This window comes from Mus pahari, chromosome 1, assembly GCF_900095145.1.
Source record: "Mus pahari chromosome 1, PAHARI_EIJ_v1.1, whole genome shotgun sequence".
Taxonomy (NCBI): domain Eukaryota; kingdom Metazoa; phylum Chordata; class Mammalia; order Rodentia; family Muridae; genus Mus; species Mus pahari.
This window is the reverse complement of record NC_034590.1, coordinates 75,903,342-75,930,151: the sequence shown is the minus strand read 5'-3', so window position 1 is coordinate 75,930,151 and position 26,810 is coordinate 75,903,342. Positions and strand designations below refer to the sequence as shown.

The 26,810-nt window shown below is 44.9% G+C and overlaps 1 protein-coding gene across 1 annotated transcript in view; it reads right to left on the bottom strand.

Moving 5' to 3' along the window:
• Dnhd1 (dynein heavy chain domain 1) overlaps positions 1 to 26,810 on the bottom strand; it is a 64,809-nt gene that overhangs the window by 4,584 nt on the left and 33,415 nt on the right. Inside the window, exons 20-40 of the mRNA XM_029538025.1 lie at positions 24,098 to 24,223; positions 23,655 to 23,752; positions 20,667 to 23,544; positions 20,303 to 20,468; positions 19,951 to 20,143; positions 19,424 to 19,712; positions 12,216 to 13,824; positions 11,833 to 12,041; positions 11,407 to 11,611; positions 11,229 to 11,331; positions 8,256 to 8,405; positions 7,838 to 8,020; positions 7,296 to 7,727; positions 6,676 to 7,138; positions 4,115 to 4,414; positions 3,751 to 3,903; positions 3,393 to 3,571; positions 2,306 to 3,271; positions 1,924 to 2,104; positions 1,611 to 1,724; positions 1,325 to 1,523 (exon numbers count right to left, since the gene is read on the bottom strand). Coding sequence (XP_029393885.1) covers positions 1,325 to 1,523; positions 1,611 to 1,724; positions 1,924 to 2,104; positions 2,306 to 3,271; positions 3,393 to 3,571; positions 3,751 to 3,903; positions 4,115 to 4,414; positions 6,676 to 7,138; positions 7,296 to 7,727; positions 7,838 to 8,020; positions 8,256 to 8,405; positions 11,229 to 11,331; positions 11,407 to 11,611; positions 11,833 to 12,041; positions 12,216 to 13,824; positions 19,424 to 19,712; positions 19,951 to 20,143; positions 20,303 to 20,468; positions 20,667 to 23,544; positions 23,655 to 23,752; positions 24,098 to 24,223 — 9,196 coding nt within the window. The remainder of the gene's footprint in view (positions 1 to 1,324; positions 1,524 to 1,610; positions 1,725 to 1,923; positions 2,105 to 2,305; positions 3,272 to 3,392; positions 3,572 to 3,750; positions 3,904 to 4,114; positions 4,415 to 6,675; positions 7,139 to 7,295; positions 7,728 to 7,837; positions 8,021 to 8,255; positions 8,406 to 11,228; positions 11,332 to 11,406; positions 11,612 to 11,832; positions 12,042 to 12,215; positions 13,825 to 19,423; positions 19,713 to 19,950; positions 20,144 to 20,302; positions 20,469 to 20,666; positions 23,545 to 23,654; positions 23,753 to 24,097; positions 24,224 to 26,810) is intronic.

Genomic DNA, 26,810 nt, shown 5'->3' with positions numbered 1-26,810 from the left:
CCAGAAGCTGGAAAGAACCCAGATGTCCCTCAACAGAGGAATGGATACAGAAAATGTGGTACATTTACACAATGGAGTACTACTCAGCTATTAAAAACAGTGANTTNATGAAATTCTAAGGCAAATGGATGGATCTGGAGAATATCATCCTGAGTGAGGTTACCCAATCACAAAAAACTCACATGATGTGCACTCACTGATACGTGGATATTAGCCCAGAAACTTAGAATACCCAAGATACAATTTGCAAAACACATGAAACTCAACAAGAAGGAAGAGCAAAGTGTGAATACTTCATTCCTTCTTAGAATGGGGAACATAATACCCATGGAAGGAGTTACAGAGACAAAGTTTGGAGCTGAGACAGAAGGAAGGACCATCCAGAGACTGTCCCACATGGGGATCCATCCCATAAACAGCCACTTAACCCAGACACTAACTATTGCACATGCCAGCAAGATTTTGCTGAAAGGACCCTGATATAGCTGTCTCTTGTGAGGCTATGCCTGGCAAATAAAGAAGGGATGCTCACAGTCATCTATTGGATGGAACACAGGGCCCCCAATGGAGGAGCTAGAGAAAGTACCCAAGGAGCTAAAGGTGTCTGTGCAACCGTATAGGAGGAACAATAACATGAACTAACCAGTACCTCCCCCCTGCCCCCGCGCCTCCCAGAGCTGTGTCTCTAGTTGCATATGTAGCAGAGGATGGCCTAGTCGGCCATCAATGAGAGGAGAGGCCCTAGGTCTTGCAAAGACCATATGCCCCAATACAGGGGAATGCCATGTCTAGGAAGCGGGAGTGGGTGGGTTGGGGAGCAGGGCAGGGTGAGGGTATAAGGGGCTTTGGGGATAGCATGTGAAATGTAAATGAAGAAAATATCTAATAAAAATAAATTAAAACAACAACAAAAACCTGTTCTTTCTTCCACTCCTGCCTCCTGTCTGTTCTTCACATCACAGTCTGGGTAATGCTTTCAACAGACAGAATCAAGTATCCTCTTATATTTAAAACCCCCTCAGTGGCTTCCTGATGTCTGCAGAATAACTGCAGGCCTCCTGCCATGGTCCTAAAAGCCAAGTGTGATAAACTTCACCTTCCTCTAGTCCATCCCTTACATGTGCACATCAGCCACATTAAAGTCATACCCTCTGCTCACAAAGCCCTATGTCTACCCAATTTGCATCTGCTTTTAAGGCTTGGTTAAAATTGAGATGGCAGATAAAGTCTGTGGAGAAAACTTTCTTGCCTTCACTCTTCAGAGGCCATGTGGAAGATACCCAGTGTTTGCTGGATGATTGAAGGGGACTGGTGGATCACTCACCAGCGCCCCCTGTGTGCTTGCAGCTTTAACCCATAGAGCTGTCTGTGTAGTAGGAGACCATGCAAGAACAACAAAGGCAGTGTCTGGGTGAGGGGTTGTGTGCAGAGTCCTTGCTGGGAATCCAAACTGTCGATCAAGATCCGGCCCAGTTCTAAGGACTGATTCCAGAAAACAGGCATGGAGCTCTGGGTCAGCATCCCTGTGGAGGAAGTAGAGTGCCGAGTCAGCTTGCTGTAGTTATTCTCCCTCTCTTGGACTTGATAGCTTATAAGGGGATGCTTCCCACCTGGCAAGGAAGTACTGGCCTCGGTAGGCACAATCAGCCAAAGACGAAAATCTCTATGGACAGTGACCACATTCCTGCTCTCTGGTTCAGCTAGCAGTTCAGAGTCCGAGACCACTAAAGTTAGATAAGGGGCTGAAATAAGTCCTCTGGTAATGAATGGATTGACCCACAAGTTCAGGGGTCATATTCAAGACTAGAGTAACAGGAATCAGTCACAAGGCCAAAGGGATAGGCTTTGAACTCGGAGATCAGCCATGAAAGCCTTAGGACCAAGTGTAGGGTATCCCAAGTCACACCAAGTCAGTATACTTACCCCTGGCTCTATCCAGCAGTCCCTGCAAGGGCTGTAAGAGCTCTCTTGGCCAAAAGGGCATCAAATGACAGTTATCTAGCACTAGCCAGTGCCCCTGGAGCATAGCCTGGCATAGAGTGTTGACTACAGTTGATACAGGATCCCAGTCTTCCGAGCCCAGTGCTATCACATGTAGACGCTTCTGAGGTTGGGAACCAATAGAAAGGTGACAGAGTGACTCAAGGTGATCTTGGTGGGATTTGATAGATTCAGTTATGCCACGATAATCCTAAAGCGCCCATGTAATTAACAAAGACCAGTAAGAATGCTGGGACAGGACCCCCACACTCCATCATATCCCACAGAAGCCCACACACTCTGGGCCAAGTAACTAGATCCAAACCTTTTCATGATTGGCAGCCAGTTTCCGGATAACAGTCACAGGATGCAGGGTGGTTGTAGGGTGGCCAGGTGGTGGCAGCAAGATCAGTATGGGCTGAGTAGGCTGAATATGTTCAAAGATCATGGTAGGAGCACCCAGGTTTTCATCTAGTGGCCGCCCTAGTAGGCTGGTGGTGAGGTCTGCTAGGGCACCTGCCAGGCAATCTGGTCGAAGTACCCGCCACAGAATCAGCTTCTGGAAGAGGCTAAGTGGCTCAGAATTAGGACCAGGTGCAGGACCCAGCACAGTGGATGATAGTGACAGGTAATCCTGCCACACATCAGAGTGACCTGCCAGGGATTCACACAGCCCTGCAAATGGGGGCAACAGTTCCAATGCTCCACATTCTTCCCAGGCTCTTGAACTTAGCCAGGCTGGCCTAATCACCCCAGGGATCTGCATGTTGTGGCCTGAGCAGGGAGAGGCTGACAATCCAGGCCATAATGCCAGTCTCTCTAGCTTTGGTACCTTCTTTGTCACTTGCAGCATGGCCAAAGCACCAAAGGCACCCACCAAGGGTGTTTGGATCAAGCCTAGGGCAACCACAGTGTTGGTCAGCAGCTGGCGGGCCAGGTGTATTTTCAACCGTAGCAGATGGCTGGGCAAGTCTTCTCCACGGTAACTGTCATATGACTCCATGCTGTCTATAGCCCGCCTGATGACTGCCAACCAATTCTCTGACGTCATACAGAAAGATGGCAGCAGGTTCTGTAGAGGGCTTAGAGCTTCTACCATAGCCATTCCATGATAAGCTACAGGCCTGTAGGGTGCCCACAATGCCACCACCTCCAGCTTCTGGTCTTCTAGCTCCTCCATTTGAGCATTCAGCTGACATATCTTTGCCTGAGTCCTCACCATTTTTCTCAAAAACTTGGATGGTTTCTGACGCTTTTGGTTCTGACGTAGCAATGTCACCAGCAACTGTTCCTGAATGTGGTAATTTGTTGGATGGACCTGCACCTTTGTGATGGTCCCCAAACATCATCTTTAGCTCTATACTTGAACTTTACCAATGTTTATCCCACCCACAGATTGAGCCCCCATGCACCTCAAAAGCCTTCATAGCTTCATAGGTATCCGCTGCTCTGATTTTGAGGTCTTGCCAGCGGGTTTCAAGCTCAGGGCGCTCTCTGCACAGGATTTCATGCAGCATCTGTTCTTCTAGTATTTCCATGTTCAGACCCAGATCCAGAACATTCAGCCCTTTCAGCAATTCAAAACCTAGTACTTGGGTCACATGGAAAAATACTAATTTACCCATGTCAGAGTCAAGGATGGAGTAGACAGGGAATTTGGCTCTCTCATAGTTCTCTCTGGGCCTAGTTGAATGAAAGGCTCCTTAGGGATGATTCTAGGGGCCTAGTATGTCTACAAAGCTATGCTAGTAACTTACACTCTGGTCTCACCTTGGCTCAAAGCATGGATGGGAAAGGTAGTGCTCAGAAAGAGACAGAAGCCAGGCTGCACGGAGGGTGGACTCAGATTCTTCTTTGACAGCAGCCATTGAAGTTCTTGGCACCCTAGGCTCAGCTCCACATTGGTCAAGAGCACAGGCAAGCCTGTGAAGGGGAAGCAAAAGCAGCCTATCCACAACTCCAGCACCATGCTATCCAGTTCTAGCACAAGATCTGCTTCTCTTGGTTTATAAGAGGACTCTATCAAGATTCTTCAACACAGTGAGATGCATGATCAGAGCTGAGGTCAGAATGGGGCATGAAAGGATTGTGGGGTCAAGGAATCAGGAAAGAAAATGGGGGCTGTAGCTCTCACCATTGGCAGCTGCCTCCAGGAGCTGGGGACCCAACTCTGGGTCGGTGCCTGAGAGCACAGTGAGGCAGGAGGGCAGAGACTGAGTCTCAGAAGGGAGACTTGAGTGTGAGCTTGAGCTCTCTGGCTCATTCTCTTTTTCTGTTTCTTGTACTTCCTGTTCATTCTCTTTCTCACTCTTGTTTTCCTTTGCTTTCTGCTCTTTTCTTTGCTCATTGGCCTCATCTTCCTCTGCATTGTTCTCATCTTCCAGTTCATCTTCTGTGTTATCCCCACTGTCTTGGTTTGTCACATGGTACTTTTCTGGAATGGAAAGATGTAAAAGAGTGTTTCTTAGAGGAGGAACTGGGATTTTGAGGAGTCCTGATCACCCAAGGGGAGGGTTCATGTGTGGAGGTCTGAGGAAGACAGTTTAGGAAAGCTGCTTAAGTGACTCAGTTTCCACCTCTGAAAATGGAGTTGATATTAGTAATGACCTCATAGAGTTTTTCTGAAGATTGACTGTGATGATACACAGTTTGGACCAGTGCATGGAAAACAGTAAATGCTGGTTGACAATATTACTTTGAAGTTAGACTAGCCCCCAAGAAGAGCTAGTCATCTCTGAAATTATATCCATTTCTGCCCTTTCTATAGGTAGATTAGAGGAGTCAGTAAAACTCCACCCCCATCTTTTTTTTTTTTAAACATAAGCTAACAACTTAAAATTGTCCTCCTTGATATGGAAACTGAAAGCAATGACTTGTAATTGAAGGACTATAAATTATCACACCAGCAAGAGATGGCTGGGGTGCTGGAACCATACAAGGTGGTATGGGAACAGCTATTCCCAATGCTCCTCTCCTTCAAGAAGAGATTAAATGTTTGTTTTCTTACATGGCTTTCGTACAAGTGGAGGCTGCCAGGCCTACACTTTGCTGCATTTATTTTCTCTTGCTAAAAAATTACTGCAAATTTAACAGTTAACACTGCCATTTATTATCTCTAAGTGTTAAAGGTACCGCACAGCATGGTCATCTGGGACTGGAGGTCCTCCATCAGGTTTAGTGGACTATTTGTTGTTTGTTTAAGATAAGATCTCATTTTGTTTCCCAAACTGTCCTCAAACTTGGGCCCAAGCCATCCTTATGCTGTGGCTTCTTGAGTAGCGGAGTGCACAGGTGGGTACCGCTAAGCCTGGCTCCTACTGGATTTTCACAGTGTTTATTTATTCCTTCCCACAGCTACGTGTCATCCCCATCCATCTCAGGTCAACAATAGTTTGTTGACTGCTCCCTGGCCTTCTAATCTCTCTGTTTTCTTTCCTCCTTTCTTCTCTGAAGGGCTCATTTGATTAGCTTGAGCTCACTGAGATATTTCAGATTAATAGCTTCCCTTAAGGTACATTGCTTAGTAACCTTTGGTACATCTGAACCTTTCCACATGGGAGGAATACCAGAAGGCAAAGGTTAAAGGTTAAAGAGGTAGCTTGGTGGTACAATACTCTCCTACTATATACAATCCCCAGCACTTGAAAAAAAAATCACAGGGACAAAAATTCTGCCCAACACTTCTGACAATCTTTTGCTTTCCTGTCAGAAGAGACATAAATTGTCAGTAATAATTTTGACATGCTACCTGGGTGGTGGACATCCTGCAACTATGATGTATGGATTAATTTCTGGAATGACCATAGCAACTTTCCATACATTTAGTGTCTTAAACTAATATTCTCTCAAGAGTTGTAGAAAGCAGAAGTCTAAAATCAGTGTGCCAGCAAAGCACCAAGTCTTCCCTCCAAAGGCTCTAAAAGGAAATCTGTCTTTGTCTCTTACATCCCCTGGTGAGTGGAATTTTAGGTATTCCTTAGTTTGTGGCCCTGTAACTGCCTCTTTCGTATAATCTCACTGTCTGTTTTTCTATGCCCTCTACTCTGTCTCCTAAAAGATGACTGTCATGGGACTTAGAGCTCACTAATTCAAGGAACAGAATGATCTTATTTCAAGGTCTTGAAGTTCATTATTTCTATAAAGGCCCTAGGTCCATAGAAGGCTAGAATTTCCCTCTCATCTATTCAACTGCCAAACTCCTTTTACAAATGGATTCATTCCCTACTCCTAGGAAATGTTCCTGCCAATACTCTATCTATTCAGATAGGCCCCTGATTCAAACCTAGCCCAGTCTTTCCCCTCTAGATTGGACTCAGAGGATGAGGCACAGGTACAGGCAAATAAAAATATCTTCCAAGAATTTCTCAATATTTCATGAATTTGGGTAATAAATATTACCACAAATTGTAAGCTTTAGTCGTAAGCAAGATTTCCTGTGGTGTTGAGTAGGCTGGCAACATAGAAGATCATGGCTTGGTCAGCTATGTACATTTAGGGTCATTTTAGCATGAGCTAAAACCAACCACACAAAACTGGTAAATGAGACCATTTATTAATATGGCTTATGCTGATAAAATAATATAGTTTAGCCACAAAAAGTCAGTCTCTCTACCATGGAAGGGCAAACCACAGGAAGCTGAGTGTTGGGGGCTCAGACTCCCAAGAAGCACAGTAGCATCCATTATCCATGCCTACCTATGCTCTCTTTGGGAGATGGTTCCAACGACCTGTTCTGTTTTGGAGGTAGTGGATTCAACCACATGATGGCCTGGTTGCTGGGGTCAATCAGCAGAGGCCAACGGGAACTGCTGAAGTGGATGTGGCTTCGCAGCAGCAGGCCTAGCAGGCGGGCTGACTTTGCTTGGGGCTTCAGGTCTCGATCCCACTGGTGCTGTTCAGATCCATAGCTCAGCAACGTCAAAATACTGAAGGGAGTACGTGTGGGCAGCAGAGGGTTCTTTGGTACCACAACAGATTTCTGCCTCAGTGCCTGTGCCACATCATCTGGGTCTAGGGCTTCCTCAGAGCCCTGACACAGAGACAGCCACTTTTCTAGCAGTTCTTGACGCCGCTGTGGTGGGAAGGGACCCAAATAGATGATGGCAGCTGAGCACAAGAGTGCATCTCCAAACACAGTCTTGGCTTGCTCCTGCAACTTCTAGTGTGGACAAGTGACCAAAGCATGAGTAGGGGTGAGGTGGGGGGCATGTGGAAGGGCAGGCAGGGGTTACCTGAGGGGAGCAGAGGGGAAATATGGAGAAGAGGGGTATAGAATGAACTGGGAGAGAAACATATGGGATGTATGGGCTTGTTACCTGGAGCTGTGTTGTCCACATGTGCATGGGCGTGAGCAGTGCAGACTTCATGGGCCATTTGTGAAAGTGCCCACATTGTGCTTGATTGAGGGTCTCCACTACGTGGTTATGACTGACTTGGGCATCTTCTAGCTTTTTAGCCAAAGACCAAGTTTGCTCCAGCAGATCATGGGCCTGAAACTGGAACTGACCAAGGCGGGCCTGCTCCCGAGCCAGTGTTGCATCTACCTGCCGCAGTAGCAGGCCAGTGGGCAATCCTCGGCGTTGTGCCAACCCATAGCGCAGGACCGCCCAGAGCCAGATTGCTAGGTTTGCTGCAGGGATGCTTACTGACCTCAAGGCTGCATCACTCATACCTGGAGCCCTTAGAGCTTCATTTAACTTGACCAACTCTGAGTCTGTCAGCTTCTCCTTGGGGAAGAATACCAGTTCCTGGGAGGGCACGTGTTAAGGGGAGAGAAGATATGGGTGCTCTTGACCTTGACTCAATAGGCCTCTCTTTATGCCACCCCTCTCCCTTTATGATGCCTCATCTTCCCTACCTGATAAAAATCTTCAGTACATAACAGCTGCTTGGCACTGGACCAGCCCGTCTCTTGGTGGAACAGGTCACACAATGCATCTGTCACCTTGACTACAGATTCTGGTGGGGCTCGATAGCTCCTTATCTCCTCAAAGTCTGCCACCTGCAGCTGGCTCAAAGGACCTACAAATGCCTTGCCCATCTAAATGAGAACAGATGGATGCTGCATAGACATGTGATGGTCTGTCCTTTCTTCAGGATGTTTCCAAGAGAACTCACCTCTCTTAAGGGTCCTCATGAAGGTCCATTCCCAAGCCACCCAAATACCTTGGCCTCCCTGACAGGATCCCTGACTATTAGCCACCCCATTCTGTCTTCTGGGTATCCTATGAGTTGTTGTCCTCTCTATAGCAGGCTAGGTAGCAGGAAGAACCTACCTGCTCCAGGAAAACCTCGTGTTGAGCCTTTAGGGCATCATGCTGCCTGACCAGATTCTCAATGAGGCTCTCCTGATGTTGGCATTCTACCATCTTCTGCCTGTACTGGATCTTGGATTGCTCGAGTTGGCCTTGATATATACCAACACTCTGTGAACAGAGGCCCAGATCTTACAGCTCCATTTCTTGGGCTATCTGAGACTACCCCATTTCATGACATCAGATCTCTGTCTCTTCTTTTGCCACCCCCTAAAATACTTCTTAATAAAAGTTTTCAGGCTCCCATTTCTTCTCATCCTACCCTTCTGCATGTCCTCTAATCTTATGGCTTTGACTTGTTTTGTGTAGAGTTGTGTTTTACTTTACTGTATCATTATTCTAAAAACTCGAATCTCTCTCTCTCTTTCCACATTTCTTCCCCAGTCCTATACTATGTATCCATCTACTTCAGCCTTTTGTAAGCCCTCCCAACTCTCTATGTCCCCCAGATGAATATGTTCATGTTTCCTGAGCTATATTACTCTATTCTCTGTGTCCTTTTTCCAAAGAACTTTGACAGAATATACTCAGATTAGTCACAGAAGAAATACTGTTACCCTTTGCTCCATCCCCTTTATTTTCTCAACCCTGGCTCATTTTATAGACCTTTCCATTATACCTCCAAAGGGTTTCTTATCCCAATTCCTGTTCCATGTCTGCTGACAGTCAGAATCTCTCTCCTGAGCCACAGTCCTTAGTACCTTGGTTTCACTTCTCATTTACCTTCCAGCCATCCACCACATTGCAGCCTAATTGGTTTTCTTAACTGAATCTCATCGTCTTTGTGTCTTAACACTTGCCTTTGTAGCCACATCTCTCCATGTTCCTTGTTTTGTTTTGTTTTCCCAGAGCACTATTGTCTTCAGCCATTCCTATCTTTGGCTTCCTCCAGTGTGCTCTGTATTCTCTAGTCTCTGTGCCTTCATTCAGGCTGGTGCACCAATCCAGACACTCTTCCCCTCCACCTCCCTGTATGCCTGTCTAAATCTTACCTCAAAGAAAAACTCTGGTGTACTTCATCTTCCATAAAATTGTATTACATTTTATAGGAATGTTTTCAAACATCCACCTAATTTTATACATCTCATACTGGGACCTCTTTTTCTCTCCCTCCCCTTGCTACAACCTTCCCTTCTCCCCTTTCCTCCCCTGTCTGGAAAAAATTTCATGGTATATCTTAGAGAACTCTAGATTTTCTCTGTCAAAATATGAATAACTGAAATTGCACAGACAAGTCCTTTAGCCTCTTTGGATCTCTGTTTTCTCATCAGTAAATCAGAATGGAGAGCTTCTTTCTGTGCGAGGAATGTATATGTTTTTATCTACCCATCAATTTACATGCAGATATAAACACAAATGCAGACATAAATGTTGAGGACCTGGGCAAAAGTTATAGAGTTCAATTAATTTTGTTGGTGATATCAGTGAATAAATGAAGTAATTGAATATGAGAAAGGAGAAAAATGGAAGAGAACAGAATGATTTTAGGGTCTTGGCTGAGATGATTAAGAGAATAGTAGTACCATTTTGGGGGGTAGGAAACACTGGAACAATTCATTATTAAGACCATTGAGTGAATTGCCAAGAGATCTAACAGAATAGCCCCAGAGATTATGGATGTCTTTTATCTATATTTAGAGCTTGCTATATTATGGTGTAATAAAAGGAATTAAGGAACAGGAAGCCTCCTCAATCAGATCAATTATTCATGGTATTAATTATTCTGAGAAAACATAGGATCCAAGGCAAGACAGTAGAATTTAGGACATTAAGAGAAAGGAGACTCCTATTTACTTTGAACTTTCTACTACCCCAGTCCCCGTTTTAGAATTCATCTGTGTCTTGAGGTCTAATGTGGCCACCATAGGATGACTAGCATAGTAAGAGAACACCAGCATCCTGAGAACTCTATGGGCCACAATTTACATAGCACATGATAGAAAACATATAACATAGGGAGCTAGCCCTGCTCACATTGGTATAAAGAGGTATGCGGACCTGCAAGGCTTGAAAGCTTACTAGAAAATTGAAGAGATTACCTAATTCAGAATGGGACACTAGTTCACTTCTCAGTAGCCAGTCCTGAGCCTTTTTCAACGTCTTATGCAACAGAAACTAAAACAAAGTGTTATTTCAAAAGCCATTATATTAAAAAACAAAACCCACTACTTTGTGCAAATAACCTCAAGTGGAGTATTTGACTGGTGAAGGTTTAACAGTTCCCGCCCACTATTTTTAGCAAGACATGAGAGGTTTATTTATTCAAAAGTGATTGGCTCTTCATAGAAAAGCAAAATGATTGGTGTTTGGGCCAGAAAGGAAATGTATTTGGTGTAACAGTCAAGTGGAAACAGGGAAGCTGAGGAGCAAGTGGAGCAAGTATTAGAAGTGGAGGGAAGGAGATGGTTCTGAGAAATAGCTTGCAGCAGAGGCTAACTAAAGAGATTTGGGACATTGATGTCTAACACACCATTTAAATATGATTCTGTTTCTTTGCTATAGTAAATATGTTCCTCTATCTCCATACTCATCTACATTTTCTCATTGTTTAGCACCGTCTTATACATTTGCCTCCCCCCCCCCTTTTTTTTTTTGGAAGATACAAAACAAAGTTGTACAGGGGGATAGATGGCTGTCATGAGTTCCACTGAAGAGGATAAGAAATCCAGGGATCTTGGGGACATACCAAACTGAGTCACGACACTAAAGGCACTCAAGGGCAGATACTTGAGATTTCTGTGTAATAAAAGTCAATCTAGTCTGAACTGCATCATGGGAAACTTTGGGCCCTGGGCTCTAACAGGAGAGGCAGCAGGAATTAAAGAGATCCACCAAGGAGATGAAGACTCTAAAAGAAATGAGAATTCCCCAGGCCCCTTTTCATCCTCTTGCCTTGATACAACTATGTAAATCTCAGAGTCTTCTTCCTCTTACTTTGTAGGAGCCTTTTAGCTGAGTTTCCAAGTCAGTGAGCATGTTGGTTTGGGTACTGTGCCTTTCAACCATCAGCCTCAGAGTCTTCAAGGCAGTCTGAATGCTAGAAACACAATAGACCTCTTGAGTGGACTCAGAAGAGAAGAAGGAAGTGAACTGCAAGTGTTGGGCCACTTACCGACTGGCCCTCATCCTCATCTGCAGGATCATCTGCTGCTGCTGCTGCAGGAACATATCCAAGAAATCCAGGAAGGTCTTGGGGGTGACAAGTGGCAATCCAGGGCACATGTGGTTATGGTAATAGGCAGATGAAACATGGATGCGAGCCATGATGTTGGCCACATTGGGAATTAAGTGCTTGAAATCTGGGCACTTCAAGGAACCTGAAATGGATATAGTTTTGGTGTGGCCTTGTAGGATTGGATAGCAATGAGAAAGGAAAAGATCTGCTCTCAGTTCAGGAAGGAAAGTAGAAAATGTCAGTCAGAAAGCAAGGAGAAAAGAAGAGTGAGAGATATCAGATCAAGAAGATGAGACCACCCTGGGCAGGAACTCTCACTAGTCAATTGGGATGAGTAGTCAGGACAAATGAAAAGTGGCTCACCATCATCAAGAGGTAGACTGTGATCATTCTCCAGGTGGAATTGAGCAATCCTGACCAGAGAAGCTTGGTCCCAGGGTTCATAGCGTTCAACACTGGCAATGGTCAATTGAAGGAGAGTCAGGAAAAGGGTAGGGGGCAGCTGATTTTGGGCTTGGTTGTCTCCCACCATGAAGAACATGTGGAGGTTGTTACACACTTGCTGGTAAAACCTGGAAGTCAGGGAGGACACAGCTGTCATCATCCTCCAGACCAGTTTACATATCTAGACACTTGTTCCAAACCTGACCCTTTAGCCCTCATGCCAGCCTATAGCTTTTTCTCTTGTCTTTTTGGCCAAGAAAGAGTAAAAGCAGAGCTGACTTGGAAGGGGTTCTGGGCCTTACCTATTCAGTACTGTGTCCCTCTTAGTGGCGTATTTGATCACAATGTTTTCCTTGGGGAAATTCTCTTCGATGTTATCCAGATCTGCTTCTGTGTACTGATCAGGGAAGCTACCTGAGGTTGCCAGGGCCAACAGTCGGCAAAAGGTAGCAACATTCACTCCATCAGGCACCAGAAGAGCCACTGGCTGGTTTAACATGCCAGCATGCCAGCTGGCATCTCGGAGACATTGGAAAATAGCTTCCTCTGATTCAACTGATAAATAAAGAAGGTGAGCCTGACAAATGTTAGAAGCCAGGATGATGGCTGTATAGCGCCCAGTACCCCGGAATTCTGAGAGCAATAGAGCATGCTGCCGGGGCCTAGCCAGGACTCGGACCAGGTGAGCTACGTGCTGGACCATCACAGGGCACTGAGAAAAACTGGAGTTCATCTTCAGCCGAACAGCTGAGGCAGCCAACTGCTTTTCAAGGTTTTCCCACTGCCGTTCCAGGTACAAGTTAGGACTCTCAAAGTTAGATCCCAATGTAAGCTCCAGACTGAACACCAGGTCTGAGGGACTCTCCTGGGGATAGAATAGTAGCACCGGTAGCAACAAAGGTAAACTTAAGTCCATCTGGGGTGCCATCTGCCACTCATGCTTGGGTGTCTTTGCCTGGAGCTTACGGCTAGAATCCCTTATATCTTCCTCCTGCTCAGCCATCTGACTTACATTTTCTGTGTTCTCCTTGTTTACTGACTTTCTGGGGAATGGTGCTAGACTGCTCTCACTGAGGAATGAGCCTGTGGTGGCCTGAAGGCCAAACGGATCCTCCTCTTCCTCTGATCCACTGTCACTGTTGCTTAAGGTCTCCCACTGGGCTATTTCTTCTTCAGATTCTACTTCAGGCACTTTCTCCTCCTCCACCTCCTCTTCCTCACAGTCCTTGGCCAAGGACTCAGACCCTGGCCCACCACAGAAGACATTCTGAGCTACTTCTAGAAGCAGCTTAGCACAATGGGAACGTTCCCTATCACTGTCCAGCCGGTCACAAAATGTTCTTTGTGCCTCATGCAACCAAAGACGCACCATGACACGCATAGACATCATGACATTCAAGCGAGTTCCACGCAAGCCGGATACCCGGCGCAGATACTCCTGATGATGGAAAGACTCTACAAAACCTCGTGAACCCATTCTGGTAGGCAGCAGCTGCAGGCTTCCCAGAACGTGGCTCACGGAATGTGGGGAGAAGCGGTAGTGAGGGCGGAGGGGTGAGGGCATGAAACACTTGCACACAGCCTCCCACGCCTCCACTGAAGCCCTGACAAGGGCTCTTGCCAGAGTGTGCTCCCGCTCCACAGAAGGGAAGCGCTCAAGCCAGGCTTGGATACTAGGGACGTGCCTGCTCAACAGGGTGTCCTGAGTTATGCTTTTCAGGGCCAGCACTGTGAAGAGTCGGTAGAGACGTGGACAGAGTGGGCGCTCAGAGTAGCCTGGCACTGTAGCAGTGGCAAGGAAGTTGACTGTAGTCTGCAGAGTCTGTAATTCCAAGGTGTTGTGGGCATAGATGGTGCCTTCCATTGCCTGCCGCAGAGTCTCCAGCACTGGCTGGCAGTTCTTCTCTGGGTCTGTAAAAACATTCAGACCAGCACTAAGGACATGCGCAAGTCCACATTAAAGTAGCTCCCATCTCTGCCACATAACTGCTTCCAGCACACAGAGTTGTAAAGGAATCATATGCACCCGATGCTTTGACAATTGGTAACCTGAGTAAGTTGCGCTCTCTCTCCACACATTCCTAGAATAAAGTGACATCTTCTCTCTCCTCCCTTAGGTCCTACCTATTCATTGCCTGAAGGAAATGAATACTACAATAATATCTGTGAGTTGAGATGGTTGGAAACTGGGTCAGATCACAATTAGAAAGTGCAAATAATCTCCATTAAAGAACACACAGTCATGTCACACCTATGCTTTGTTCCAGTCATAGTGGTACAAACATTTCATCCCAGCACCTGGGAGGTAGGCACAGAAGGATCAAGAATTCAAGGCCAGCCACCTTTGGCTACAAAGCAGCCTCAGAAGCAACCTGGGCTACATGAGAACCTGCCTCAAAGGGGGGATGGGGGTGCAGGGAGTATGGGTGCTAGCCAAGCAGGTTTGATAACTAGAATTCAATAAAATAATGCCAGATGCATTTGTAATTGAGATGGGAGGTAGAAACCTTAGAACAGCTGGGAAGGCACAACACTGGAGCAAGGAAACTCCTGCTGCCCCAGAAAGTGAGACAGAGACACAGAGACACAGAGAGATCTAGTTCCTAAAAGTTATTCTTTGACTTCTACAGACATGCTGTGGTATACCTGAACATGCACATATACACATGAATACATAAAATTTTAAATTACTCTAAGATGTAATTTACCAGAAAGAGGCAAGGAGAATGAGGAGGGAAATGGGAAGGGAGTTAAGAACAAAGTATAGATAGATATATATATATGTGCTTGAAAATACCATTTGAAACCCATTACTTTGTATCCTAATCTAAAAACACTAAGGAGGGAGAAAAAGGTGATTTACACAAAACAAAATACACATGTTTAAATGTATAGTGAATACTGACGATGTAGACAGCTCTATAAACCACCGTCTTAATGCTATTTAGATTTTATAAGCCCTAAAAGTTCCTCTGTGCCCCTCTTCTTTTACTCCGTCACCCCCGTTCCACCACCATGCAGACATTGCTCTTTGAACTTACTTCTATCCCTATCAACTCCACCTCTTCTAGTGCTTTGTACGAATAGAATCATAGAGCAGCTACTTGACCATAGGCCTCCTTTCACTCAGCCCACATTCGCTACTCATACATGTTTTGTTTATCAGTAATTTAATATATCATTGTACAATATTCTGTTATGAAAATTACATAGTGTATAGGCCCACTAACACAGGGAAGTTAGTTCCAGGCTTTGACTATTTTAAATAATATTTATCCATAAATTTGGAGGGGAGCATGTCTTTAATTTTGCTTAGGCATGTACAAGAAAATAATTATACTGCAATACAATTTTTTTCTCTACACTTAACTTCTACCTACATTCGACCCCACTAACAGAATCATAGTATTTGTTTTAACTACCAGCAATCTTTTAAGAAAAGCACAGAAAGAAAATGTTAGGCATTTATATGCAACCACATGGTCATTATTTTTTGATGTTCTTCACTCTTGACTGCACAGCAGATTTCCATGTTATCACGGTCACTTTGTTGAACAAAGGCATTCAGCATTTTTTTCCTTTTAAGATATATATTTATTCATCTTATTTATTTATTTGTGTGTGTGTGAGAGAGAGAGAGAGAGAATTTGTCATATATGTGCAGGTTCTAGCAGAGGCCAGAAAAGGGCATTAGCTCCCCTAGAGCTGGAGTTGCAAGTGGTTGTGAGCTGCCATGTGGGTGCTGAGAATTGACTCAGGTCCTCTGAAAGAGCAGCTAATGCTCTTAACCACAGAGTCATCTCTCAAGCACCCATGAATACTGTTTTAGATTTATTTATTTTATGAGAGTTAATGTATATGTGCACGTATATGTACACCACATACATGCCTGGTACTCACAGACATGAGAACAGATGCCAGTCTCTGTTTTGGAGCTGGTGTTACAAATAGCTGCTATGTAGGTGTTAGGAACTGAACCAGAATCCTCTGGGAGACAACAAATGATCTTAACTGCTGAGCCATCTCTCCAGCCCTTTAAACTCTGTAATAGTTGTTTTAAAGTATTTGGCCTCGAAATCTAACATGTATGTCATGCCAGAGACAGTCTCAATTAAACTCCTCTTCCTCTTTACCCTCTTCCTCCTCTTTCAGGCAGAGCTTTACCATGTGGCCCAGGATGGCCTCATGATCTTCTTATCTTCCTAACTTACCTTCCTGAAGGTTGCAATTACAGGCATGTGCTACCATTCCCAGCTCATTGCTTCTTCTTCTTCTTCTTCTTCTTCTTCTTCTTCTTCTTCTTCTTCTTCTTCTTCTTCTTCTTCTTCTTCTTCTTCTTCTTCTTCTTCTTTCTNTCTTCTTCTTCTTCTTCTTCTTCTTCTTCTTCTTCTTCTTCTTCTTCTTCTTCTTCTTCTTCTTCTTCTTCTTCTTCTTCTTTCTTCTTCTTCTTCTCCTTTTCTCCTCCTCCTCCTCCTCCTCCTTCTTCTTTAAATTTTTTAGGACACATTTTGGTGACTGTCACCCAAAGACACCATTTCACATAAGCAGCTCTAACACTCTTTTCTCCCTCCCCCCTCTCATGTTGTTTGCCATCTTACTATACCTGTCTTTACTCCACTCCTTTAATTGTCAACTAATTCTTAATTATATTTAAATTCATCATAATGGCCAAAATATAGTTGAAAAGAATTATTTCTCCTGGAGGTGTAGTTACAGGTGGTTGTAAACTTCCCAGTGTGGGTGCTGAGAACTGAATCCAGGTCCTCTATAAGCTCAGCAAGAACTTAACCACTGAGCCACCTCTCTAGCTCCCTAACACTCTCCCTACCATTAACTTATTCCTTTTTAAAATCATCATTTTGGCCATTCAAGATTCCTCTGTTGTGAATTCAAGACTCTCAGGACTCAAAGGGAGGAACCTTAGATGAAATGTCCTACAGTGGGGAGAGGGGACTTATAGAGCTCACCTCCAGCAGGAAGACAGGATAACAAGTGTGAGATGGGGTTCCCATCCCACAGTCAAAAACTCTGACCCATAATTGTTCCTGTCTGAAAGAACTGCAGGGACAGAAATGGAGAAGAGCCTGGGGGAAAGTAGGTCCAGCGACAGGCCCAAAGTGGGATCCAGCTCAAGGGGAGGCCCCATGACCTGGCACTATTACTGAGGCTATGGAGCACTCTCAAACAGTGACCTATCAAGACTACCCACCGAAATACCCAACAAACAGCTGAAAGAGTCAGGTATAGATATTTACACCCAACCAATGGACAGAAGCTGCTAACCCTTGTGGTTGAATTAGGGAAAAGCTGGAAGAAACTGAGGAGGAGGGGCGACCCTGTAGGATGACCACCGACCCGCAGTCTCAATTAAGCTGGACCCCTTGAGATCTCTCAGACACTGGACCACCAGCCAGGCAGCATACACCAGCTGAGATGAGGCCCCCAACACATATACAGCAGAGGTCTGCTGGGTCTGGGTTCAGTCAGAGAAGATACATCTAACCCTCAAGAGACTGGAGGCCCCAGGGAGTGTGGAGAGGTCTGGGGAGGTGGGGAGGCATCCTTGTGAAGACTGGGGGTGGGGTGGAGTGTGAGGAGGTATGGGGTGTGGTACATCAGAAGACAGATGGGGTGGGGCATAAAATCTAAATTGTAAAATAAATAAATAAATAAATAAATAAAACCATCATTTTACTAAAGTCTTCCCCATCCCCACATCTGAGGCTGGAGCGGTGACACAGTGGTTAAGAGCACTAGCTGCTCTTCCAGAGGACCCAGGCTCTAATTTCTAACATTCACATGACAGCTCACAATAGTCTGTAACTCTAGTTCCAGGGGATCTGATGGCCTTTTCTAGCGTTCATGGGCACCAGGCATGCACGTGGTACATATACATGCATACAGGAAACCACTCATACACATAAAAATAAATGCATATACATACATACAAAATATCCATCTTTCTATGCTCTTATTAAGGATATCATAAAACATGGAAGAGATAGTAAATTTTAGCTATCTGTTTTTGTTTTGTTGTTTTTTTGTTGTTTTTTGTTGTTGTTGTTTTGAGACAGGGTTTCTCTGTATAACCCTGGCTGTCCTGGAACTCACTTTGTAGACCAGGCTGGCCTCGAACACAGAAATCTGCCTGCCGCTGCTTCCCAAGTACGGGGATTAAAGGCGTGTGCCACCAGCGCCCAGCTTAGCTGTCCATTTTTAAAAGTACTAATACACCTGGTTCAAGTTTTCTACATACCACAACAAACTTGACTATAGGATCTGACAAGTCATCCAGTACCTCAGACCACTGACTTTCTTGACTCCAAAAGCTTGTGCTTAAACTTTAGTTCTGCTTATTCTTATGCCATATGTGGAACCTGCCATCTGTGGGTAGCATACTTTGGAAAGTTAAAGGTCAATATCCCAAACTTTTAGTCAATTTTCCCCTTTCTCTCTGTTGTTATCTCTTCTTCTACAAATACTTATTGGGGAAATGAATACAAATATTTAATTCTTTCTACCAAAATGAACAAAACAGATTCATGCCCTCATGTATCTCAGAATGTGACAAAAAAGACAAATGTGTATGTAACCATACAATCAGGCTGCTATCCATGAAGCTTGGTAACTAACCCAGCCTGGGGGCCTAGGCCTCTTGGGGTACTACTGTCTGTGATGATAATACAGAGGATTTTTGCCAAATGAGTCAAGGCTAGGGAGCAGAGGGCAGCATCTTCAGAGGCTGCTTGAGTCCAGTGAGAGCAGGGTGTAGAACCCCAGAGAATGCCTGGTCACAGCAGGCTTGGTACTGGATATGTCAGTGTTCCAGGCATTATCTACCTCTAAACCAAGAAGCCTACCCAAAGATTTGCATGATATTTAGGAGACAGAATTGATAGACATTGGACTAGACATTAATCAAAGAGGAAGAGGCTTCAACAAGAGTCCTTTCTTGGGGGCCAGCAGGATGGCTTAGTGGATAAGGACACTTAGAACCAAGCATGATAACATGAGTTTAATCATTATCTCCATCCCAATGTTAGAAGAGGTTTCTCAAGTTTCTCCACTCCCTCCATAAATGTAACATTGGCATGCCCTGCCTCATGCACATACATACACAGTAAATGTTTTTTAAAAAATTTAAAGAGTTATAGCTTAAGTAACCAATTGGATGGTGGAATCTGTTATTTAGAGACACAGGAACAATTTGGGAGGGCATGATGAGACCAGGGCTGGATATGAGGAACCAATGAGCTCTCAAGGTAGAGATGTACAATAGGTAATTGGATAAATAGGTTTGTGTTTAAGAAAGATGTCTGATTTAGAGATAGAAATTATCAAAGCAAAGAGATTGTGGTTGAAGCTTTGAGAGAACATGTAATAAGACAATAATTTGATTTGTTTGGCATTATTTTGATCTGCAGGCATATGTTTGAATCAATGAATATTGCCATGGATTTAGTACGAGATGATAGTAGCTTTCCCTTCATTTCCCCTCCCAGCTCCTCACCAAAAGCAGCCAGGTGCAGATCTTCCATCAGGAAAAGGATAGAGCCTTTGGAGTCCTGGTGATGCCCAGGAAATGAACTGGTTTGTGTTTGGCCATGGACTCCTCTGCTCAGCAGGTGACGAAGGTGAGTAGAATTTAAGGCAGGGTGAATGGGACTGTGAATGGCAGGGTAATTTGGCTTCACCAGCACCTCCACAAAAGCTGACTTCCCTGTTGCTATCTCTCCAGCAAGCAGCACTGGCTGTCCATTTGACAGAAGCAGGTCCACCACATACAAAAGCTGTTCAGTCTGCAGGAAAGGAGCAGGGCTTAGTACGACAGCTTGTCTAGATAGGACAATGATCAAGCCAAAAATTAGGTCTAGGGAACTTGCCCTTAAACCCATACTTAAAGAACGGGTTGTGTGTTCTTGAAATTGTGGAACTATCAAGAGTAAGGGCATAGGTTGGGCCTTGTGAGGATCTCAAATATTGGCTACCCTCTAGCATAGCTTCTTAAGCCTCAATCCATATTTTCTGTCTTCATACCTGAGAAGAGGGCTGGAAAGAACCCAGATTTCCTTTGACATGGGTGCTCAGATACTGGCCAGTGAAGGGGACCAGTGTCCCATCTTCAAGGTTTACATGTAGATCAAACACCAAGGCTGAAGGAGGTGGCTCAGGGTAGTTGGGCAGGGAACTAATAGACTTCTTCATGAAGTCATCAAAGAGAGGCCAGTGTCTGCTCAGAGGACACACAGGTAAAAGACAATCATCAACATTCCATCTGTGACATTCATATACTCCACCTTGTCCCCACTATAACATCCCATGAGTTTTAGATCCCACAGGTCAGTCTACCTAAGCACTTTGTACACCATGCCTCCCATTCTCATGGTACCTGGAGGGAAGGTGGGCTCCAAAGCCCCAGATTATGGCAAAAAGAAAGATGCTGATAGCCAGCAAATGTCTCCTCTGCTTTTTATTCACACTGACACGGTCAGACTGGACCCTGGCTTTTGAAGATTTGAAGTTTTGGGTCACAAGATCACTGCCACTAAAGTCCTCTTATATGGCCAAGGTCAGAATAAGTATCCACATAGAAAGAAGATGGAGGGGAGAACAGAGGTTGGCTACATTACTTCTCTTCACCTTTAGTTCCCTGTAGCAGCTTCATCAAGGAACCCATGCTTGTGGCTCAGCAATAACCCAATTACCCTTAAGAACCCAGCTCTCTCAAAAGCCAACCTTTTTAACCTTCCTACCTTTGGTGTATGACTTCTCTTCCTCGAGTAAGTGTAGAAGGGGGTCAAGTAGAGCACGTAAGATGCGGGCCAGGCTGGTGACTTCTGCCACACCTGGGCAAACAGCTTGATGCCCATGTACCTGTAGCTGAGAACTGGCACCTATGCGGGTAAGGAATCGGAGCACTGAAGGCACCAGCACTTCAGCTAAGTAGTTGAACTCAGTGATTGTCTCTTGCTGTAGGTGGTATTCATGTGGCAGAGATGCCATCAAGACACTAAGCATGGACTGCCAAGTCTGTTCCCCACTACACCAGACAAGAGCACACCGGCCTAACACAGTAGGAGACATGCCTGCTGCCTCTGCCACCTCTATCAAGAAAAAAGTACCTAGAGGTCGTGCTATCTGTTGGCCATTTGGGAGACTCAGCTGGGGAGGGTCCCTCAGGAGGCAAGTGACAGAGTCTGTCCATGCATGATTAGGGGCCCCATCACATATTATCCATTGCTGGATCCCTGTGAATTTCTCTGACGGCACTTCTGAGCCCACGCTCTTACAATAAGGGGCAGCATGAAGGAGCTTAGGAAAGATGCCATAGTGCCAGGAGGGACCTTCTGACCACCCAAGGTATTCTTTGGAGTTGAGCACACTAGGATATAGGTGGACAATTTCCACAGATTGGAAACCCTTGGTTGAGGTGTGTTCCATGGCTGCCAGCCGATTCTGAATCTTAAATAAGCTTCTCCAACAAGTACTCTTGCCACTGCCTGCAGGGCCCAGGAGCAGAATGCCAGAGGCCCGGCTCAGGGCCTGACTCAGCTGCTCCAGAGACGTCAGTGTGTTAGAGGTGGGAAACAGGCCTAACTGCTGGAGTTCTTCCACCACTACTGACTTAATCAGTTTATGGGACACAGGCTCTGCCAGCACATGGCTAGCATTAGGAAAAATCCCACAGAGCAGTTCTTGGAGCTTTTGTAGACGGAGGCCATCGAGAATGCTGAACAGTGGTGAATGCAACAGGGCACGCAGTAGAGCAGCCTCCTCAGAGGCAGCTGGGTTGTAGGACTGCTGTAACTTCTTTTCTTGGGATGTATTTAGTGTCTGTATTGTGTGTTCTAGTACCTGCTTCAGCAGTGGCAAGCGGCAGGGCAAGTTCCCAGACACCAGCTCACGTTCTAGGGAAAATAATTTAGATAGGCGAGAAGCCATTCGGGAGGCATCCTGTACCCCTGCTCCCAGCAGGTTCAGCTCTGCCACTCTCTGAAGATCTGGCAGTGCCAATGCCACAGGACGCAGTAGCAGATGCAGATTGGCAGGCACATGAGGGCCCAGGGAATGAAGTGTCAAGAAACAGCCAAAGCCAAGATGCATGGACACTTGATGCTTTTCAAAGAAACCAGCACCAAGGAGTAGGGGTTTAGTAGGATTTATGGTACTGATGTTTTTGGAAGCTTTCTGATATAGTGGGGCATAAAGATAGTGCAGTTCATCCAGACGCTGGCCCAGGGCAGAGAGCAGGCTAGAAGGTAGTTGGTTAACATTCTCTAACAGCAGCCAGGCCCCACCCTGAAGGGCGCCATTCAGATAATTTCTCAGACATCGGAACTCTATCTGGGGCAAGCAGGGCATTATTACCAGCTGGCGGCCCAGGGTCCATGCCAGGCTATTCACAGTTTCTGCCTTGCCCAGACCATCCCTGCCAAGTATGGCCCCATAGGCCACCTCATCCAAGGCCATTAAGAGAATAAATACTTGACGCTCATGCATCAGGCTAGGTAGAGGCCCCAGTTTGGGCCCCATGTACTCATAATTGTACATGAAGGACCGACCAAGCACATCTATCCAGCATGCAGCAGGTGACACAGAGGGCTCAGTAGATGCAATAGTTGTAAGACACTGCAGGGGGCTTTTGAGGTTCAAGTGAGATGAACCCAGGTGATACTTAAGTTGGCGGACCCAGTGGAAGTCTGTCAGATCACTGACCTGGTTCTTCTCCAGGAGTTGGGCTATATCCCTATGAGTCACTGCCTTGACCAGCAGGGTACTGAATAGACTAGTCTGGCGAACAGAAGGTGGAGACTGCCCATCCTGAGAGCTCCTCTGAGAGCGTATAAACTGCACCAGTACTTCAAGATTGTGTACATGTACGGAACTCATGTGCATAGTCCTTGACTCAAGCAGAGCCTCCTCCATCTCAGCTCGCCACACTACCTCCTCTGCCACAAGTATACACTGCCATGGAAAAACTTGGACTGCATCTAGCCAGTGCTGGACATACACTTGCATGGGCATCTGTGTTTGTTGAGGCATTGCCTTCAGTGCCTTAATGAGGGATGGGCCTTGAGCAAGGCGGGTGGCCACACAGCTCTGCAACAGGTTCACTATTACAAACCGCAGACACTTTTCCAAAGAGGCTAGCCACTTAGGAAGATCTGGATGTAGAGGAAGGGGCTCCTGAAGCTTCACTTCCTCTCCACATGCCGCTAGCACAGCTATCGTCTCCGCAGTCTCTGTACTTGAGCTTGAATCCTGGATATTTTTGTTTTTAGTTGATTTGGACCTGAAGTTCACAGCTTTAATATAAGGAAAACAGCGCTGTGCCCATGGCTGGGCCTCACAGGTATCTAGAGGGGCAGCCAGCAGGGCCACCAGTTCACTGTCACTGAGGAAGAAGAGGCGGGGGAAGTTGGCACATACCCCATAGAGGACATCCTCCAGAGCCATGATGATCGCCTCCAGTTCTCCTGATCCTGCTTTCAGCATTTGCTGTAGATGCTGGCCTTGGAAGTAAGGGCTCCTCTTGGTGTTGGGCACTATAAGTGACAGAACCATTGGGTCAGCCACAGAGATGCGCATTAGAGTCCGATATTGATCATCCATGGCCTTGAAACGAGCATTCTGTGTTAAGAAAAGTGGTAAGTGAGGGGGAATGTAATAGTTCCACTCTTTCATCTAGAGCCCTGGTACTCAGAAGCACTTGCCCAGCCTGCTTTAATTCCCTTCCCTACCAGCTCAGGAGCAGGAAACTCGATCTTCATCTCATGTAGAACTTTATTCAGAAAAATCCACTTCTGCTGGAAAGCCACCCACACCTCCAGCAGGGCACCTGTGGTAAGCAGTCAGAGAAATCTTTGAGAGATATTCTATGGTTCTAATACCTTTGAGGGGGTCCAGCATCTGCCTGACCTCTCCAGTGACCCATTAGCCCAACAGAAACAAGCCGCACAGCAGAACCCAGAACCTTATTAGAGGAAATAGAACATTCACGAGAAATAAAGACCTGGTCTCACTGAACCAAGAAGGAACCTGGGGAGTCCTTACTCTGTCTTCCCAGATTCTCATCTGACCTTGGGAAAGTTACTTCCATCTTCTATCCAATGTCCACCTGCCATCCCCTGGGCCAGTCTACATCACATTCCACCCATCCACACAACTAGAGCCCTGTACTCACCCAGGCCATACATGATGGTCACCCATTCTAAAGCTATTTTATGCAAATATCCTGACTTTTGGATGGCTAGGATCTTGAATAGAGCCTGGAGACTGTTCTGGATGGCATCTTGCAGGCTGCTGTAGTCTAAGGAAGAAAAAGATGCACTGTCAAAGTTCAGCTAAGCTGGTATTATTTCACATGAGTCAAGGGCAGTGGTTGGGGCAGAAAAGAGTACTTCTTGACCTTCTAGGAGAGGCAATTACCTCATACACTTTCTAGCTTCAAAGATCGCATCAGCCCATGGAGATGATATGGTAGATAACTGATATCTTAAAACAGGCACTATGGACAGACTCCAACCAGCTGATTTCTCCTGCTAGATATTGTCATTCTTGTCTAGTTCTACAACATTCTTTAAGGCATCAGAGCCTTCATCCTAGAAAGAGGCCTCATAGATCCAAGTCTCTACACAGTATGCATTCAGCATGAATGTCCATTCTGGGATGACTGAGACCCTGGTAGAAAAGTTGAGACTAAATGTTTTTCTCATGATTTTAGCACTTAGTGCCTTGGCACTTCTTAAGGAGTCCACGATTTTGTGTGAGACCAGGTCTGAGTAAAGCAGAGACAATACCTAATACCCGAGTTAACAACAGAATGGAGAGAGATTGGTTTGGATAGATGTAGAACTCTCTGGAGCAGACTAAAATTCCCTAGAGCTACCTGAAAACTCATATGTCACATTTCCTTTATATTCCAGACCTCAGATTCTCATCTGACCTTGGGAAGGTTAAAGAGGTTGTATGAAGTCTTAACCTAGCTATGTCTGCCAACATATTATATACTACACATTTTGCCCAGATCGATTCCGAAGTAGCCCAAATGCATCTACTTTTATCATTCCCACTGCTGCTGTCATGGCTTTGGCCATTATTGTTTTTCACTTGAGCTAAACCAGCTGTCTTCCTTCTCCGTTTCTTTGCCTCTTAACTCTGCATTGAACTAAAATCTGACCTTATCACTTCCCTACAACAAAACATTCTCCATGATTTAAATGTTACCAAATACATTCTTTTGCATGATCTCAGTTTTCTAATTTCATGTGCTTATTTTCTGTCTCTAGTATCAGTGAATTGGAAGGTCTTCTATATCATAGATATATTGACTGTATAAACTTTTATTGCTATGATGAATTGCCTGGCATACACAACTAAGGAGAAAGATATTTACTTTAGTTCATCATCTCAGAGGTTTTGCCAATCATGGTGGGGAGGGTAAACACAGCAGCTTATATCATGATAGCAAAGAAAGAGCAAAAAAGAGGAAATGGGAAGAACCCAAGCAAGATGTGGCTCTCAAGGACACATTGCCAATGTACTACTTCCTCAATTAGGTCTCACACCCCACTTTCTACCATCCAACAATGCCATTGCACTATGAATTTATCAAGGGATTAAATTAAGGGATACAATAACTCCCCAAAAGCCTATCAGCTGTCAATCAAACTCTCAATACAAGAGCCTGTGGGATACACTGCATATTCAAACCACTACTATGGTACTGTCTGATGATCAAAATTCAACCGAACATCATAAATTTCAAGCTATTCTTTAGAAGATTCCAGCATTTTTGCTCCAAATTAAAGCATATGCCTGATTAAATGCAAATTAAATGAGTGTGCTTGAAAACCTATTTGTGTGAATTATGTCACAATTTTAACTAAGTAATCTAATTTAACGGAATAATAACTACTGGATTATGTATGAGAAAATGTTTCTAAGGAAACCATTGACGGTTTAGTCAGAGGTGAGCTGATAAAAAGCTCTTATTCTTAAAACAAAATGTTAGCATGTAAATGTGCATGCATTATGTTTTAACTAAAATAAAAATCTCAAGTCCTATTTACCTACTTATCATGATTACAAATTTAACTAACTTCTTGGATTCACTGGTTTGATACCAATTATGTTCGATAAGAGAATTTCTCCTCTACTAGCAATTCCCACATCTTCTTGGATGCTTTTTGTCACAGTTAGCTTCAGTTCTCAACTTGACACATCTGGAAGAAGGAAGTTTAATTGAGGAATTACCTTAATCTGTGGGCATGTCTGTGGCCATTTTCTTGATTGCTAATTGGTGTAGGAGGGCTCAGCCTACTGTGAGCAGCACCCCAAGGCAGGTGGGTCTTAGCTATATAAGCAAGGTAAGGGAGGGACCAGGAGGAGCAGGCCAGTAACAATCATTCATTTGTGGTCTTTACTTCAGTTCCTGTCTCTAGATGCCTACCTTGAGTTCCAGCCTTGGCTTCCCTTGATGATAGAATAATTCCTTGATTATTCTTTTGGTAAGCCAAATAAACCCTTTCTTCCCCCTAAGTTGTAAAAATCCTATTCCGTATGTAGCATGTGTTTCTCACCTTGCAAGTGTGACAAACTCTTACTTCTTCAAAAGTTAGCCCGAGGCTGCTGTCTAAGTTATACTTCTCTTAATATCTCTGGCTCTTTGAGCTGGTCTCCTCTTACCCACTGTCCTCAGGGTAGACATAATGTTACTGTACATTGTGTAAAGATTACCCTTTTATTATTCAAATGCTGATCTCTCTGCCCCAGTATCCTTATTGCAACCCTTATTCTGAGAATCTCTTATCTTAATGTTGTGTACATTGCTCCCCAGTTGGTCCCTGATTGGTCAATAAAGGAGCTGATCATCTAGTGACTAAGCAGGGGAGAGA